We start from the raw sequence: 16,855 nt of genomic DNA, 5'->3' as shown, positions 1-16,855 counted from the left end.
GTGTTACTGTTATCCCTGAGTTAATTATTAAAATCAGTCCCGAATTGGATGTGCTGGTGCACTGGGCCAAGGATGCTCGCCCCCTGCTCTGCAGCCAGGATTAATCATTCATCCGGTGACACACAGGAGCTCCATATAAATTCTGGGCTGGGTTTCCCACTGATGCTTTTTTTTGCACGGAGAGGAAAAGCAGTAGATGTAACCACGCTCTGCTGTGGCTCCACCACACCATGAAGGCGGTTGTTACCTTCCTGCTCCTGCTTTTTGTAGTAATTCATGCCGAACATCGAGGTAAGAATGCTTACTCTCAAAATCCTTGTACTGCTGTGGCTGGAATGGATTTACTGCCCCGTACTAAGTAGGGTCTATGATACTGTACACATTAATGTATTAATGATTTTGAGCTTATAAAGAAGTTCAGAAATGAGGTTTACCATCCCCAGTTCTTTTTCTGTATGGAGCCAAGTGAATTGAACACCTAGTTTGTGCTCTCTGCTAAAAAATGTAAGGAAGCATAGATCTGCCCCAAAATCGTGCCAAGACGTGTTTTCACTGCTGGATTATGGAAATGAAGAGGAATTCAAGATGCTCACACCCAGAGCAGGATAGGCTCATATTCACTTCAGGGTAGCCTCTTAGTTTCTTCTCCTTTCAGAGACCGCCTCCCCAGTAACAGCAGCAACAAAATTCTAAACCACTACAAAAGAGTATTGACTGCTCCTCTTCATCTCTCTCTGCTTCAGAGATGCAGTCTTCTCTACAGAGTTGCCAGGATTTGTAGCTGTTTAGCCACCTATCTCTGTCTTGCTTTTCTGTTTCTAGAGTTTTGCTTGGTTGCCAGTAGATAAATCCTCCCCAAAATGGCCTCTGATTTCATGCTGGATCCTCAAGTTTACCTTCTTTAAAAAACGTATCCTTTTTCTTTTCCCATTGCAACCTTGCAAAATTACTTTTTTGTGTGTTTTCTTCCCTCCTTCTGAATCAGTTTACCCTTTGGCTGATATATGATTTACCCCATGGTTTGGGTAAAATGACCCTGCACCACATTGGTGGAGGCAGGGGCTGACACTGCAAAAACAGAGAGATTTGCAGCAGCATGTGAGATACAGACAGGAGAATGGAGCTATGACTGGAACCCTTGGGAGAACAAAGGAGATCTTTCTGTTCCATAAGCCTCTACAAGAATCATGTTAAAGTTGCAGTAGAGAGGCCAGCAGGGTATCAGTGTTTACCCTGCTGGTATCAAAGTCTAAATGATGCCTTTTGCAGCAAAAAGTCAATACTGTTTCCAAGGAATGCAAGAGTATCTGGGGATGTTTGCTGCCACCTGCTCCTGACCTCCACAACTCCAGATAAAAGCCAACACTGCCTGTTTCACCCAAACAGAGTGGGCAAGGGGCAAGTGTCCTTTTTCTTCATCTCTCCCAACTTTAGGGAGGATTTTTCCATCTCCCCCTTTCTCTGGATGCAAACTGCAGCAGCACAGTCAGGATACCAGAGCTGCTGCCTAGTACATCGTAGGTCTGATATGAGGGGAGAAGCTGTTGCATAAGAGAAGACAGCACTTAAGCAAGGAATAGAGCAAAATTTACGTTCTTATATACGACCGTTTAGTAAAGAAATGAGAAGTGAGAATAAAATGTAGACATGGTAAAAACTTCCCTGGGTAAACTTATGGGAGGAAGAGTAACACCATTACAATCCTCATCGTAAAGTATTTAATAATTATTTTTCCTTTATAAGAGAAAGACATGAGCTATATTCTACAGTAGATTCAATGGAGCTGAGCAGTATTGTTTAGGTTTTTTTTCCTACGTTAAGAAAGGTCACTGGGAAGGAGGCATCCACTTAAGCAGAATTGGTGAACTGATCCTACATCCTCCTTTTTCCTTGTCTACAGGTAGACCATATGTTCGGGACAAAGTCTGCCAAGAGTTCAAGACCATGGGGAAAGATGACTTCCGAACCATGTAGGTACCTCCTACAATATTTAGCCTTCTAAGAAACTAAGCTCAGAGATCTCCTCAGAATTAAACAGTAGCTTAGAAACAGACAGATTTGTTTGCTCATTTATTTATTCCCTGCAATTGAGGGCTCCTGTAGCTCTTAATGGGCCTGTCTACTGGAGAAAGGCTTCCTCTGTAGTTGAACTCCACAAGACAGCTATGTGGTCAAATAATGAAGAGTTAATGTGCCTAAGGCCTCCTCCAGGCGAAGACCTGCCACCTCCAGCCTGGCAATGCTTTTTCAGAGTGTGCTGCTGGTTCTTGAAGGACTAGCACTGATGCTTTCCAGGTGGTTTTGTTAGTGTTTTCTGAGGCTGATGTTGGTGTAGGTAATTTGGAAACGCAGTGAGTTCATCCTCTTGTCTTTGTTGTTCCCAGGACCCTCATCATGAACAGCAGGAAATTCTCCAATGCCACCTTCAAGGAGATCAGCCACCTCGTGCATGAGATTGTCTCACTGGCAGAGACCTGCTGTGCCGATGGTGTTGACCCATCCTGCTATGATGCTGGGGTATGTTGACAACAACCAGACCTTGGTCCCTAAAGTTGTAGATGCATTTGATTCAGGGGAGTGTTCTCCAGCCCTGGGCAAGCAGCGTCTTCCCTTCCCACAGTCTTCAGCCCTGTCAGCCAAGTCCTGCAGCCCTGACTCGCCTTTCCCTGCCCATCCGGGGACAGCCGCCTGCTGTCTCCACCAAGGCCTGGAGCAGAAGCTGTGCCTGGCTGCCCTAGAGCACCCACCGCGCCAGCTGCCCCACTATGTTGAGCTTTCCAATGAGGAAATCTGCCAGGCGTTCAAGAAGGATCCGAAGGATTTTGCTGACAGGTAAGGGCCAGCAGGTTGAGCTGGGCTGGAAAAAGAGCATGGTCTTGCTGTGATGCCAAGCCAGGGAGCACACAAGCTGGCCAAAGAGTGGAAAACAGCTGAAAATTGGAAAGCAATCTGGAAGGATTCTTGATGTTTATCTTAAAGCCTATCCTTTTCTTTCTGAGATGGAGTAAGAAGGTGTGCACCTCTGTCACTTAGGGCCACCAGGCTCTCTGCCAGGAGTAGCCATGTCACTTCACAAAAGTGCTTTGATCATAAAAACACCGTATTAATTGCTGTAGCTATCTATAGGGGCTAGGAGGTGATAATCCCTGTAGCTTAGAGTACTACACATATCTCTCCCCGTCTTGTCCCTGCACCATTGTCCAAAGCAGAAGCAACTGTCTTGGCCCTTGGCCAACCCCTTTCTGGGGCTGCAAGTGCATCCAAACAAAATGTTGGTGTATTCTGGATTTGTGCAGGCCCCAAGGACAGGATTATGCAAAATGAATGAGAAATGGAGGTAGCCATGCAAGTGATTAGAGAGGGGGTATCAGGTGGGTTGATGGATTGATACATTAAGCCAGCAGCACAGGAAGGTACCTGCAGGACTGACATCCCCAGTATCGCTATGATATTCCCGTACAACACATCTGCAACCGACCACATGGTCCTGGAATGTCTGAGGGTTGCCTCTGACACAGGTTCCTGCATGAGTACGTCAGTAGCTACGGCCAGGCGCCATTGCCCGTGCTCTTGGGCTCCACCAAGAACTTCCTTTCCATGGTCTCCACTTGCTGCATATCACCATCGCCCACTGTCTGCTTCTTGAAGGAGGTGAGTCTGCCCCCCACAACCTGCTTTTCCCTTTTGTTCATTTACCCCACAAATGCCCATAGCCAAGGGTGGCTTAGCCCTGGCCCCACTCATCTTCAGCCAAGCAGCACGAAGCTGCTGGTTATTTCCAGGTTTTCTTCTACTTTTGTTCTCAGGGATTTTCAAGTTAAATTACTGGTCACCACACTGAATTTCTAGATACGCGTGAAGTTGGTGGTACATTCACCCAGATGATGGTGGGACAATTTTCACGAAACTCTGATTAGCTTCAAAACTCAGTATGAGAAGAATTGTTTTTGCCTTTTGTAGCTAATAGTAAAAGAAGACCTGAATTACAGGGCTGCTCACAGTATAGCCAAGCAGCAACTTGGCAAGTACAGTATTCTTTATCTTGCCTGGGAAGAGTTATCCATTTTTCCTGACGGATATCTCCACTCTACCATCCACTCTACTGCTACGTATTCTTTTTGCAGAAACTACAAAGAAAAACTCTTTCCCTACTCACTTTGATGTCAAACAGAGCTTGCTCCCGCTTAACAGGATATGGGAAGGACAAAATGAAGTTCAGGTAAAAAGGGGAATAAGGTGTTTTCTGCTCTTCAGGGTAGATGGGGAGTGCTTACCTATTTTAGATGGTAGTTCCTTTCTGGTTTTCACCAAGATACATTCCAGGAAAGATGGAGATTACCTCCAATGGAATAAGGCTGGTTGGTCTGTATGAGAGTGCTCGGTTGCTACAATTGTGGGTGGCATGCGCAGTGTGTGGGGAAAGGCAAAAGTACAGATACAAAAATACTAGACATGCTTATGGTCTTTACTTAAGTTTGTGGAATAGATGGTCTGAAATTCTTCAGTTCCCTGTATGCTTTGTGTCTGCCCAGCTACCTGACCATGCTTGCCCAAAAGATACCAACTGCTTCATTTGAGGACCTTTCCCCTCTGGCAGAGGATGCAGCTGAAGTGTTCTCCCAGTGCTGTGACTCAGTGGCTGAAAATTGCATTCAGCAGAAGGTAGGACTGTCCTGAGCCACCTTAGTTCTGGGAGGCTCCCCGAGCAGTAACTAAGCTACATATTTCCTCTCCTCCTCCCTCTGCAGTTGTCGGAGCACACCACAAAGATCTGCACCACACTGTCAGCCAAAGACAAAAGGTTTTCTGACTGCTGTGCAGGAAAAAACATCATACAAAACTACTTCTGCATCTCTGCTTTGCAACCAGCTGTGGCCCCCAAACTGCCTGAGCTGCAGAAGCCAACCAACAAGCAATTGTGTGATGATAATGGGGCCCTCCACATCGGAAGGTCTGTACTCCAGTACCCACTGCAACTAGTTTCCTTACTCCTTCTCTTTGTCACATACATATTTATTATATGTATATATTGTAATTATATAATTATATATAATTATTATTTTAATTTTTGTCAGTAGCCTAAAGAAATCCACATGCTATTAGGAGAAGGGTTTGGAAGTGCAGGCTGTACATTGTTGCTGCATCTAAGAACTGGCAGCTTTGATGGGATCAGCCAGTGCCAAATTTTAACTTGTTTTTCCTGTCATGCTGCAGGTACTTGTTTGAGTTGGCACGGAGGTACACCAATGTCCCTGACATCTTCCTTGGTAAACTGTATGATGCCTCTGAAAATGTCATCAGGGAGTGCTGCTCTGCTAAGGATGCTTCAACCTGCCTTGACAGCAAGGTAGCTGGGAGGAATGCCTGTTATTTCACACAACATAAACTTCCTTGACATTGTCCACCGCCTCCCTCTCCAGCTCCCGCATCCCCCCAAAACCTATGTATGTATGGTCCTGGTTATAGAAATACCCCTCTCTTATGCCACACAGCGACAGCAAATGGGAGCAGAGCTGCCTGCCTTCCTCGAAAGGGCCAACCAGTTCTGTGGACAGTACAATGAGCTGAATTTCCTTGACTTCAAGAAGAGGTAAAGGCTCCTCACCCTGTGGTGGTGCTCCCAGAAATGCATGCTTAATTTAGCCACGCTTTTGCACCTGAAATCTGTCTGTATGAGCTTAACTTCTCCCATGGCATCAGGAAAGTTTTCCCTGCAGACCATGTCGTCAAATTTTGGCAGTGCACTATGTTTTGGAGGTTAAATGCACCAGGGTCCTTGCAAAAGCTCACCCCACACACTGACACATTCTCCTGTCTGGCCCCAAATTGCAGGCTGAGGGACAGCATCAGGCAGACCAGGCCAGATGCTAGCCCTGAGCTGCTGACACAGCTGACAGACCAGAGAGCTGATTTTGCCTCTACATGCTGCCCAGCGAACTCACCGCCACTCTATTGTGTTGCGCAGGTAAGGCATCTCCCATCACCCAACATTGTGCATGAGACTATACCTGCCCTGGGTTTGCCAAACTTCAGTTCTTTCTCCCCTCTTGCAGGTGACCGCAGAGCTGGCAAGTACTTGCAAGCAGGGCTCCTGCATGCTGGTCTAGGTGTGAGACAGTGAAAAACAAGGTGAGGGGTCCAGCTGGAGGATGCAAAATGCTGCTGTTGTCTGGACCAGCTTGCAGCCCCCTTACTGATATGTTGCTGCAGCCACAATAAACATACTTTAAAAAACACCCTTGCCCTGGGGAGCACCAAAACCTTGCTTTCTTTATTTTTGCATTGTGGTATGCCCAGTTCCAAAGGGGGCAGCTCACAGACAGGAGGTAAAGGTCCCTGCTTTGGCTGTGGGAGTTAATGTTCTAAACAGTTAGGCAGGAAAATCAAAATCATGTGTCAAGCATCCACTGAGATGGTTTTGCTCTTTCTGACTGTTCGGATATCGTCACTGTGGAAGGAGGCAGTAACATCACAAGGTGGGCTGTCTGTCTGAAGTAAAACAGCTCAAGTTTCAGCAGTTGCCAAGAGATGGCGCCTGTAACCCAGGGAAGTGAGGAACGTGCTGCGTCTATATCATCTCCTGGCCTTGCTGCTTCCCAAAGTGGGCAGGGTGACGCTGCTCCCAGTGCTCCCAAAATGGGATCTGCGCAAGGCTACCTGACCTCACTCCAAATAAATCTCCCTGTCAGAAAGCTGGGAAAAGTAACGCTATGTCCCTGTCACCTGCATGAGTTCTTAGAAGGAAGGGGATCATTTTGATACTGTTTTTGGCTGATGGTACCTTTTGCCACCTGTAAGAAACTTCTAAAATGAGAATTGAGCTCCAAGTGCTGACCTTGGCTATGCTGGATAAAGTCTAGCCTCACAAGATACTGTAACAGCATCACAGAGCTGAGATTACTTGTGAAAGTAAACATCTTTCTTGGCAAGACTTAGCACTAGCAGATTTCCTGGGAATTCAGAGAAGCGAGCCACACTGATGACAGTTGTGGCAACCATACATCAGGGTCACCAAAGCCCCCATACGTAAAGGTTATTCTTTTCTGCTGCATGCACGCACATCTTTCCACAAGTCTTTGCTGAAGTGGGTTAAGAAGGCATTGTCCCATCCTTCTTTGCTCCAGCTTAGTATCCCCAGGCTGTTATGGAGCATATGACAAGCAGATCTATCACTTCACAGTCCCTCATTTTTGGTGCCCAAAAGGTGTTTTGACACTAGGTGATGGGTCTTCTTTTACACACCAATTTTAAAGGTTTTAAACACAGCCTTAAGTATCCAGCTTTGCCAGACATCACATGAACTATGTATATCTCAGTGCTGTGTTTTCTTCATGAGGCCAGGTATCATCTGAGCCCACACCACAAGGAGCAGATAAGGGAGCTGCTGTGGGACAGCAAGGAGCACCAGTGGCTGCCCTTGTGATGACAGCACCTTGCATCGGTCTGAAGGAGGCTGTTCTGTGGGCCAACAGATACAATTTTGGGTCAGGGATTGTCTAAAGGTGGGGATGAATGGGATGGTGGTCATAATTGTATTTCATTCTTTCGTCCACAATTTCAGCTATATTTCTTCACAGACCAAGCCATCTTCCTGTGCCCTGAATTGGTGGAGAGCATGGCTGGGGAAATATTGTTGCTTTTTTTAGTGCTGCAATTTCTCATAGAGTGGGCAAGATCAGCCTCAGAATGCCATTTGAAAAACAAAACCATTCCTTCACACTGACCAGTAGTGTTATTCAGGACCAACACTACCCCAGTGTGAGGTGGGCCTCTCAACACTTCTTTTATTTGAAAGTGCTTTGAAAATGGACATTTCTGCTTGGCACGACCATCCCATGTCATGGTGATCCCAATCTGCCTTGTCTCTAGTGCCATGGATTGTCTTTCCCCATGCAGCAGGGGGTGAGACAGAGCAAAGTCATGCCAGAAAGGCTTCACCCTGTTGCCTTCCCAAGCCAAATCACTTTTCTCCTTTGATTTATTTGTAGAAAAGCCACCACGTTTGCTGTCCTGGAGCCACCACAGGGCTCAGAGCAGAGCTGTAGGAGTAGACTTCATAATGTGACCCCAGAGCAATCCCAGGCATTGACAAGGTATGTTCACATTCGGGCTACATAAATACCATCTAGTAGAGGTCCCTTCAGCTTCTTTAGCATCTTGTGAGAGTCCTACCAGCACAGTGGCTGAAACCAGTTTACTTTAGGTACCTTTACACATCAGACTTTTCATCTCTTTATTCCTTATGCTTGCTGCAGCACCTGCCTGCCTCTTTATTCTGACTGGAAATGTAAATAGTGTGACAAGTAAATAGCATGGTTTTAATTGCAGTGACTAAGCTCTGTGCAGTGTTTCATAGCCAAAATACATTCCTATAGATTTAACTTGTTTCTAACATTGTTGCTTAGGAAAAAACAAACAAACAAACAAACCACCTGTGGTTAATTGTAAGGAGAACTAGCATTTATTTCTGAGCAAGTGGAAACTTTCAAAACGCCTTTTCTTTTTCATAGTTAAAGTATGAATTAGATGCCTTTCTCTTCCAAGGCATTAGCCAAAAGGCTGGTTGTGGTTGAGACTTTTCTTTGCTTTTTTATTCCTTGTGAACATAAGTATGGCAGAGTTAGGTCTTACAGTAGTAATTATTTACTATTGTGAAGCAACACAGTATTATGGCATGGGTATGCACAGGCATGAGGAAAAAAGTATAGAAAACCAGTGTCAACCCCTACTTTTGCACTAGGTGTTGTAGCCAGCGACCTTCACAGGATGTGAACATTTCACTGACATAGTCACACATCTTTTATTGATGAGCTTAGGCTGGAAGGGAAAGTCTACGTCAGAATCCAAACGCATATCAAACAGTCCTTGCAAAGAGCAGGGGCACTGTCTGCCCTTTGTGGAAGATAAAACTTTGCCAGTGACAAAACTCATGTTTCCAGGGAACTTTTGGTCTTTTAATGTGAACTCACCTTAAAAAGTACCATACGTGGGTCCTAACAGCCTCAAATTACAGAGACAGGAAGCTTACAACACATCAGTCCCCAATCGAAAGTACCAATCTAGACATAAAAGTCAGGCTGATGACTGACTCCCTCCCAGTGACCTTGAAGTGATTCTATGACATCTCTGGGTCCTCTTGTTTTGTAAACATTGGGTAATCTCCCGTTGGCCTTTTCTGTTTAAAAGTTAAAAGAAGGCTTAAAAATATCAAGTGGCAGACTTCAGCAGCACTGGAGGTCTTTCTGAACTCTCCCTAGAAGTATGTCTACTTACTAATCCCTGAGTAAAAACAAGTAGGTGTAATTTCTTCTTATGTTGCAGTGCAGGAACCCTTCTGCTGTTCCATGGAAGTGAAAGCCATTTCATTTCCTCTTATGTATCATCTAGCTATCTTGGCTGTACAATAAATGGGCTGCAGTAAAGCCAGAAACTCCCTAACCTTCATGTAGAAGCGTATCTTGTTATGGAAAACAGTGCAGCACCCCCAGGTTGTGCTTGTATGCTCTCCATTGCTAACATATCACCTCTAATCCAAAATAGGGAATGTGAGGAATAAATGAGCTACCCATGCCATATTTTCTTGTATGTTTTTACATGTCTCTCTGCCGTTATTTTTATATGCATGTGTATATGTTTCAAGTACTAATATGAAAGTCTGGGGAAAGTGCCAGTAGTGAGCAGTGTGGGAAGGCGAAGGTGTAAGTGCTGGATCAAAGACCATACTAATGTGTTGTAGTTACAAAATACTGTAACAAACAGAAAATCAGATGTTCTGGGTCAGCATGACATTACCAAAAACAAACAAACAAACCAAACCACCACTCAATGTGGTAAAAGGGATGCTCCTAAACGTGACAAGATTAAGCTGTCATCAATTTATTCTGTGCTGGGCCTAGAAAGGTTACGCTGACCCACTGATGCAGTGCAGATACCAAGTATTTGGAGGTGACCCTTTCAGCTTCAGGGATTATATCTCCGCAGCAGGGAAATGAGGCACAGGATATTTCTAAACCCCTCATAGAAAGAAATAATTATGTTCTCTAAGATGGCTGTTGCAATGGCTGCTGGGACACCAGTCAACAAAGAGGCATTTGATTCACAGGGTGTACAATATTTCCCCTCACTATGGTAATACATATTGTGAAGAATTTCTTTTGCTCATGCAGGAGTTGATGGCTTGCTTCCATACTCATTGAAAACAGTTTCAATAAAATCAGGCCATATCTTTTGCCTATTTTAAGGAATTTTTTAAAAAGTATAGATTTGGCAATACGATACAAAAGTGCTCCTGCTCTAAGTAGAGGTTTCATTCGTATTTGAATCAGCTCCATTAAAATAGTCTGTGGTGCTTTCAACTGCTACTAAAATCTCTTGAAGGAGGAAAACATATTGTTATTGCTGTTTCTGCACTTCATGCAAATAAATTGGCTTGAGAAGAAAGTAGAGGATATAAACAACACTGACATAACAAGAACTGTATCACCATTTTAAAAATTTTATGCAAGTCTTTTCATTCCAAAGTTAATTTATTACAAGCAGTGATAGAATTCTCAAACTAATATTCTCAAAAAAAGTTGTCACAAGTATTTTAACAAGTATGAAGGGCCTCCTGATTAAATAGAAGACATATGAGGTAGAGTTTCATTTAAAGACAAACAAACAAGTGTGCTGATCCCAGCTGTACAGCTTGAAGAAGGACCAGCATGCAACAGGAAAATATAGGAAAGATATTCAGAAAACAACAAAGTGAATCAAACATAGTTATCTCTAACAGAAGACAGTTTTAGATTTGATGCTATTTGTTTCATGCATGAGTAATCTGTAGTTTAAATTTAAAAATCTACTTATGAAATTAGGAAAACCTACCAGAAAACAGTATTTTGTGATTCTGTACGAGGTTGATACAGTATGCTCAGGTTGGACATTAGGAAATACATGTACCCTCTGAAAGGAGTGGTCAGGTGCAGGGATGGGCTGTCCAGGGAAGTTGTAGAGTCACCGATGCTGGGAGTGTTCAAGAAACATTTAAGATGTTTTACTGAGGGACGCGATTTAGTGGGAAGTGTTGATGGTAGGTGAACAGTTGAATTGGATCATCTTGGATGTCTTTTCCAACCTTGGTGATTCTATAGAAAAATAAGAAAATGAGAAAATGCCATTATTTCCAAAGACTACTGCCAGAATGAAAAATACGCAGCATGTATTAGACTATAGTCCAGCGCGTTTGGTTTTCTACTCAATCCCCTGTGAGAGTAACATGTGCAAGGTGGGGTTGGATTTCTGTAATGTGTTGTACATGATACCTGGCATTTGCAACAGAAGACAAACATTTTTGTTTTTTTCTTGTAATTGTTTGCAATGGTGAAATGGCTTCTCTATGTCCCAAATTTAAGATTTGTAAATACAGACTAGAGCAGCAGAGCTTATGGAAGACACACAGTTAAGCCACGATTAAATCTCTTGAATAGTCAACTTCCTTGCATGAAGAACCTCCCAGCAAGCTTACCCAGTGTCCACAAATCTGTGACTTGTGGCTGCTTCAGTTGCTTGGAAGGAGAATACTCACTCTGCTTGGAAGCCACTCTCAAGTTGTAAAGATTTCACTTTAATCTACTTGAATTGCTGTGAAACTTAGAAAATACAAGATAGGTACATGAACAGTGAGGTGGATTGAGAACTGGCTGACTTGTAGGGCTCAGAGGGTTGTCATCAGCATCATGGAGTCTGACTGGAGGGCTTGTAACTAGAAGTAGTCCCCAGGGTTCAGTGCTGGGCCCAATCTTGTTCAACATCTTCATCAGCAACCTGGGTGAAGGGTTAGAGTCCACCGTCAGCAAGTTTGCTGATGATACAAAGCTGGGAGGAGTGGCTGACACACTGGAAAGGTGTGCTGCCATTTAACAAGACCTGGGCAGACTGGAGAGTTAGGCAGAGAGGAACCTGATGAGGTTTAACAAGAGCAAGTATAGAGTCTTGCACCTGGGAAGGGATAACTGCGTGAATCAGTATGGGTTAGGGGATGACCTGCTGGAGAGGAGCTTTGCAGAGAAGGATCTGTGTGTTCTGTTGGACAACAGTATGTCCTCATGGCCAAAAAGGCCAATGGTATCCTGGAGTACGTTAAAAGGAGCTTGGCCACCAGGTTGAAGGAAGTAATCCTTCCCCCCTACTCTGTCCTGTTCTGTCCTGACATTTAGAATACCGTGTCCAGTTCTGAGGTCCCCAGTTCAAAAAAGATAGGGATCTCTTAGAGGTCCAGCAGAGGGCCACAAAAATGTTAAAGGGCCTGGAGCATCTCCTGTATGAAGAAAGGCTGAATGACTTGGGTCTGTTTCAGCCTGGGAAAAAGAGGGGGGATCTAATTAATGTTTATAAATATCTAAAGGAAGTTGGAGGCAAATGAAAGAGGCCAGGCTTTTCTTGGTGGTGTGTAGTGAGAGGACAAGGAGCATTGGCTTAAGATTTGAGAATACGATGTTCCATAAAAGCATGCAGAAAAAACTTCTTTGTGGTAAGGGTGACAGAGCACTGGAACAGGTTGTCCAGAGAGGTTGTAGAATTTCCTTCTATAGAGATATTCAAGACAGACCCATCTGGGTGCCCACCTGTGCGACCTATTCTAGGGAACCTGCTTTAGCAGAGGAGTTGAACTCAGTGATCGCTTGAGGTCCCTTCCAACCCCTGCAGTTCTCTGATTCTGTGATTCACAGGTGCTCCTTTACTAATTTTACTGATCCACATAGCACTTACTGCTACTTTAGTTTGTGCTGAAATTGCCTGGCTCAGAGAGGAGCTACGTGATTTACAGCAAAATATGGTGGTCTGAAGTTGTGAAGTGGTCTTATACTTTTGAGCAACTGAAATGAGATCCTTAACAGTGGAGAAATCTGTAGTCTGGGTGAAATGAAAATCCCTATCTACCTAGAGGAAACTAAGAGCAGAGGTGTACCTCCTTGTTTTTTCCTGAGAAAGGCTGCTCATGTACATCTGTGTGGTCTTGTACACACTTGTTACTGGCTGAGCAATGGCAGTGCAGAGACAGAGGGAAACAATTGTCTCCCATAGCTATGTCTGCAATGGTCAAATCTACTAGATCATTATCGTAAGCTTAGTTGTAGGATATCATCCTGTGCTTACTTCATCAGAGATTTCTTGTTCCCTGGGAACATGGTAACAACTTCACTTCCCATCTCCAGCAGCTCACTATATATCCTGAAGCTGCACTGCCAAGTTAAAAACAAAAAAAATCCAAAATCTTGAAATGCCATTTTGTTACTTTAGCAGCAAAGCAGTAGACTCTGCAGAGTCAGTGCAATCCTGGTGGATGTCTAATTGCCTTAGTACCACAGGGCAGCTCTTACTCACTGACCGTGGGCTGACTGCTCCCCAAAGAGTCTCCAGGAGTCCTGCACTGACAGCTCAACCCAGGTATTGAGAGAAACGGAAGCTCCAGGGAAGAGAGAGAAGTCTTTGAGCAGGAAAAGTTTGTAGAATAGATGCCTGTCAGCTGTGCCTTTTGAGCCATCGCTAAGATCTCCTGGGCTGTGCTGAGGCCTTCTGGGCATCTCACACATGAAACCTAATTTTTCTGTTCAGGCTTTGACAACTCCTTTTATTTTGTGTGTCTGTACTTCTGCTGAGTCACAAGAAACCATTCAAGCAAATTTCAAAGCTGTCCTTTTCAGCTGATAATCAGCTGATTGTGTATGAATACAGCAGAAAATGGAACGGAGTTGATATGGATCACATGCTACTTGTATTGGATTTCTCTGTCATTTGTAGGATGCCAGGTTTTCAGCTGTGGGGCATATGTCAAAAGCATTAAGAAGTAACCCACCAGGAGTACTATGGTGACAAAGAAGTACCTGTGGGAAGAAACCCAGCTTAAGACAGCACAATTACTAGCATTATTCTGTAAGACTCTAGAGCATATTGTTTTACTGACTATTTAATGTCAAGTGTTATGGATTCTTTGGCAGTAAACCGTCCTAGTGCTGTAAGGTATTAAGATATTAAGCGTGGCAGGAAAATGTTCTGGTGTTTTGATTCACAAGTAAGGAGCACACTGGATCATAATGATCCATTCAGTAACCTCAGGAGGAATCCTACCAGAGAGATAAAATACCTGACAAAAGCAGCTCTTTAGGTAAACCTTTCAAAAGATAGCAGGCCCTGTTAAAATACTTCAGACTTTTCTGATGCCAACTCATGCAGCTGGTCATGACTTACTATCAGTGCTGGTGACCTGTACCTTACTCTTTTCACTCATGCACTTTCCACATGTCAGTGGGCATTGTTCTGGTTGCAAGGCCACTGTCACAGAGCCAGAATAGCAACAAAAATGAAAATACAAGGGTCACAGCAAGTGGCTTCAGGATAGAAACAGCTGCAGGCCTTCACATGGGTGTACCTGCAAGCACAGTGACTGCTGGCTAAAGTAGAGCTGTTGCCACACTAACCTCAACATGCATGCCTTTTTCTTCCAGCCAGTGGGATTCCTGAAATGTTTTTCAATCACTTATTGCAATACAAGTTAATGTTTAACAGGCTCAAGTCTAGCCTTCAGTGGGTCATTGAACTGGCTTTACAAGGAAAAAATAGTGCAAGAGACAGACTTTTTAGATGTGCTGAAGTGGAATAAGATGTTTAATAGTGGTGAGAAATCTCTTGAGCCTTCAGTTTAATGTGAGCACTTTTCATAGAGAGAAAATATTGTCACTGGGACCAACTGTGAGTAGCCAGAGTAGTGCAAGGATTAGGAATACGTGAAGAAAGAGGAGAGCAAGTCCCTCGGCCCCAGATACTGGACTTCCTCGCATGTTTTTTTTCACATGGTTATTTGTTTGCATTGTTTCCTTCACATAAAAGTCCCCACACAATGGTTCTTCCATTACGTACCATCACAATATATTGAAGACCTACTTGCCTGTCTTTCCAAGTGAGTTTTCAGCTTGTGTAAAGGAGGCTTACCTCTTTCTCTTTGGGTTTGTGCATGCAGGATGACTGAAATTTTGTTGAAAATCTGAAATATTGAAATTGGAAACTAGCATCTCTACTCAAACCAGACAGACTGGAAGACACATAGCTGTTATTAGCAAAAGAGGAGGAGAGTGCAGAGGAGACCATCATACAATTGGTGCTGAAGACCAATTGTAAATTGCATTAGTGCATTAGAGGCATGCACCTCATGCGTGTACCTGAGCTGAAAGGGCAACATTTCCTCTTGAAGTGTGCTGAAAGCTCTGTTTTCAACAAAGTTGTGTAGGAAAGGGTGTATTTTTTATTATTATTATTTATTTGGTTGTTTTTCTGTATTTAAACCAAACACATTTCAAATCCTCTGAAGTCTTTATAAAACATAAGAGCTTCCTTTGGATAGAGCAATTAATCCAAGTAAATCGTGCCTGCATAAACAAGACTTCCAATGCAATGCAATTCCAATGCAACAAGCTGATAAAAAAAAAAAAGTCCATAAAATCTGAGAAACATGGAAAATATCCCTTCATGCAGCATTCCACTGGCAGCTGCTGGCAGAAAGCCATCATAGTACTTCTGTTATGAGAAGGAGAGTCTTGGCCACAGCCCAGCAGCTGCCTTTCCATCCTGCTTGAACAGGCACCAAATTCATACTATGTTCAACCCACCATGGAAAGCAAGTTTGAACATTGAGGCACTCTTGCAGAGTACATCTCTGCTAGCGCATCCTCTCACATGTCCCTTGTCCTTCATGTTCAGGTCAACATAAAAAAAAATTCCACAAATTAATTCTTTTAAGCCAGCAAAACACTCATCTTTGAGGCATTATGAATAACATGTTGTGATGACCTCTTCAGATATACACTCATCCCTGGCAATTGTTTGCCTAAGAAATCTTTACATGAGCCCATTGGTAGAAATTAATTCGAGGTTTTAATTTACCAGTCCTTTAAATTCTCCACTCTTTCTCTATTTTTTTCTGGTAGAGCACTTGATTTCAGTCCTCCTTCCTGCTGTGATGCTTCATCCTCTGCTCATGTTTTTTTTTTTCCTTCCGCTCCCAGATGTGCATAGGTGAGGAAAGATACCACTTTTTCATTATTTGAGTTTCTGTTGGCTGATGGAAGGACTAAATAACTTCTGTTGCTCCTTCACTTCAGTTTTCCTTGAAGCAAAGAGTCTTTCCTGCTCAGAAAGAAAGCAAGAGCATTAAGCTCATATCCCTATCTGAAACAAGTGTGTTTTCCTTGTAGTCCTGCCCAGACAAGAAGTTTCCCACTGAAGTTTGAGACAGATAGGCATACAAAATTCTGATTCACCATTTTAGGTGTCCCACAGTCAGCATGAGAAGAGATACTGAACAGTTAACCTGTGCATCACCTAAGACCCTTATCTGTAAGGTAAAAGGTGTTAGTATGTGGCTTTGCATTTTTAATTGTCAATGGTTTGTCTACTCTTCTAAACTTGCACATGACTATGTCAGCAGAGAGAAAAGGGATACTGCTAACTATTTTTCTGCATGTGCCTTTGCCTCTGTGCTGAGAAAACCAGGTTAATTGGCAAAGGCTAAATGCTGTATTTGCTTGTTACTTCCAGGGCCAGGTTTCTTAATGTCAGTACTAAATATTTGTCTCATTGAGATATTACATCTTGGGCTTGTGCTGAAGTATGAAGATTCAAAATCATTCTGAGACTGTTACTGCACATATGGCATCCTCATTTGGTATATAAAACTTTTGTAAGTAACAGTGGGACAGCTTTGAGTGGTATGACTAAAGCTAACACTGCCTGCTCTCACTCCTGGAAAACCACAAGGCCAAGTGCATTTTATTTGTACAAAGAGATCCATATACATCATAACAACTCGTAGGCTTGCCTA

At 43.5% G+C, this 16,855-nt stretch overlaps 1 protein-coding gene across 1 annotated transcript; it reads left to right on the top strand.

Moving 5' to 3' along the window:
* Nucleotides 1-230: 230 nt before the first annotated feature.
* Nucleotides 231-6,107, top strand: GC (GC vitamin D binding protein; the record flags this gene model as incomplete). Its single annotated transcript, XM_079534352.1, has 12 exons — nucleotides 231-291; nucleotides 1,901-1,970; nucleotides 2,385-2,517; nucleotides 2,621-2,832; nucleotides 3,519-3,651; nucleotides 4,125-4,219; nucleotides 4,533-4,662; nucleotides 4,749-4,951; nucleotides 5,215-5,347; nucleotides 5,493-5,590; nucleotides 5,833-5,965; nucleotides 6,054-6,107. 12 exons carry the CDS (start codon nucleotides 231-233, stop codon nucleotides 6,105-6,107), a joined length of 1,455 nt encoding a protein of 484 aa, XP_079390478.1.
* Between the last annotated feature and the right edge of the window lie 10,748 nt (nucleotides 6,108-16,855).

The sequence above is a fragment of the Tetrao urogallus genome (genome assembly GCF_951394365.1).
Source record: "Tetrao urogallus genome assembly, chromosome: 4".
Classification (NCBI taxonomy): domain Eukaryota; kingdom Metazoa; phylum Chordata; class Aves; order Galliformes; family Phasianidae; genus Tetrao; species Tetrao urogallus.
Note: the sequence above shows the minus strand (reverse complement) of the source record. Positions and strands in the feature narration are given on the sequence as shown.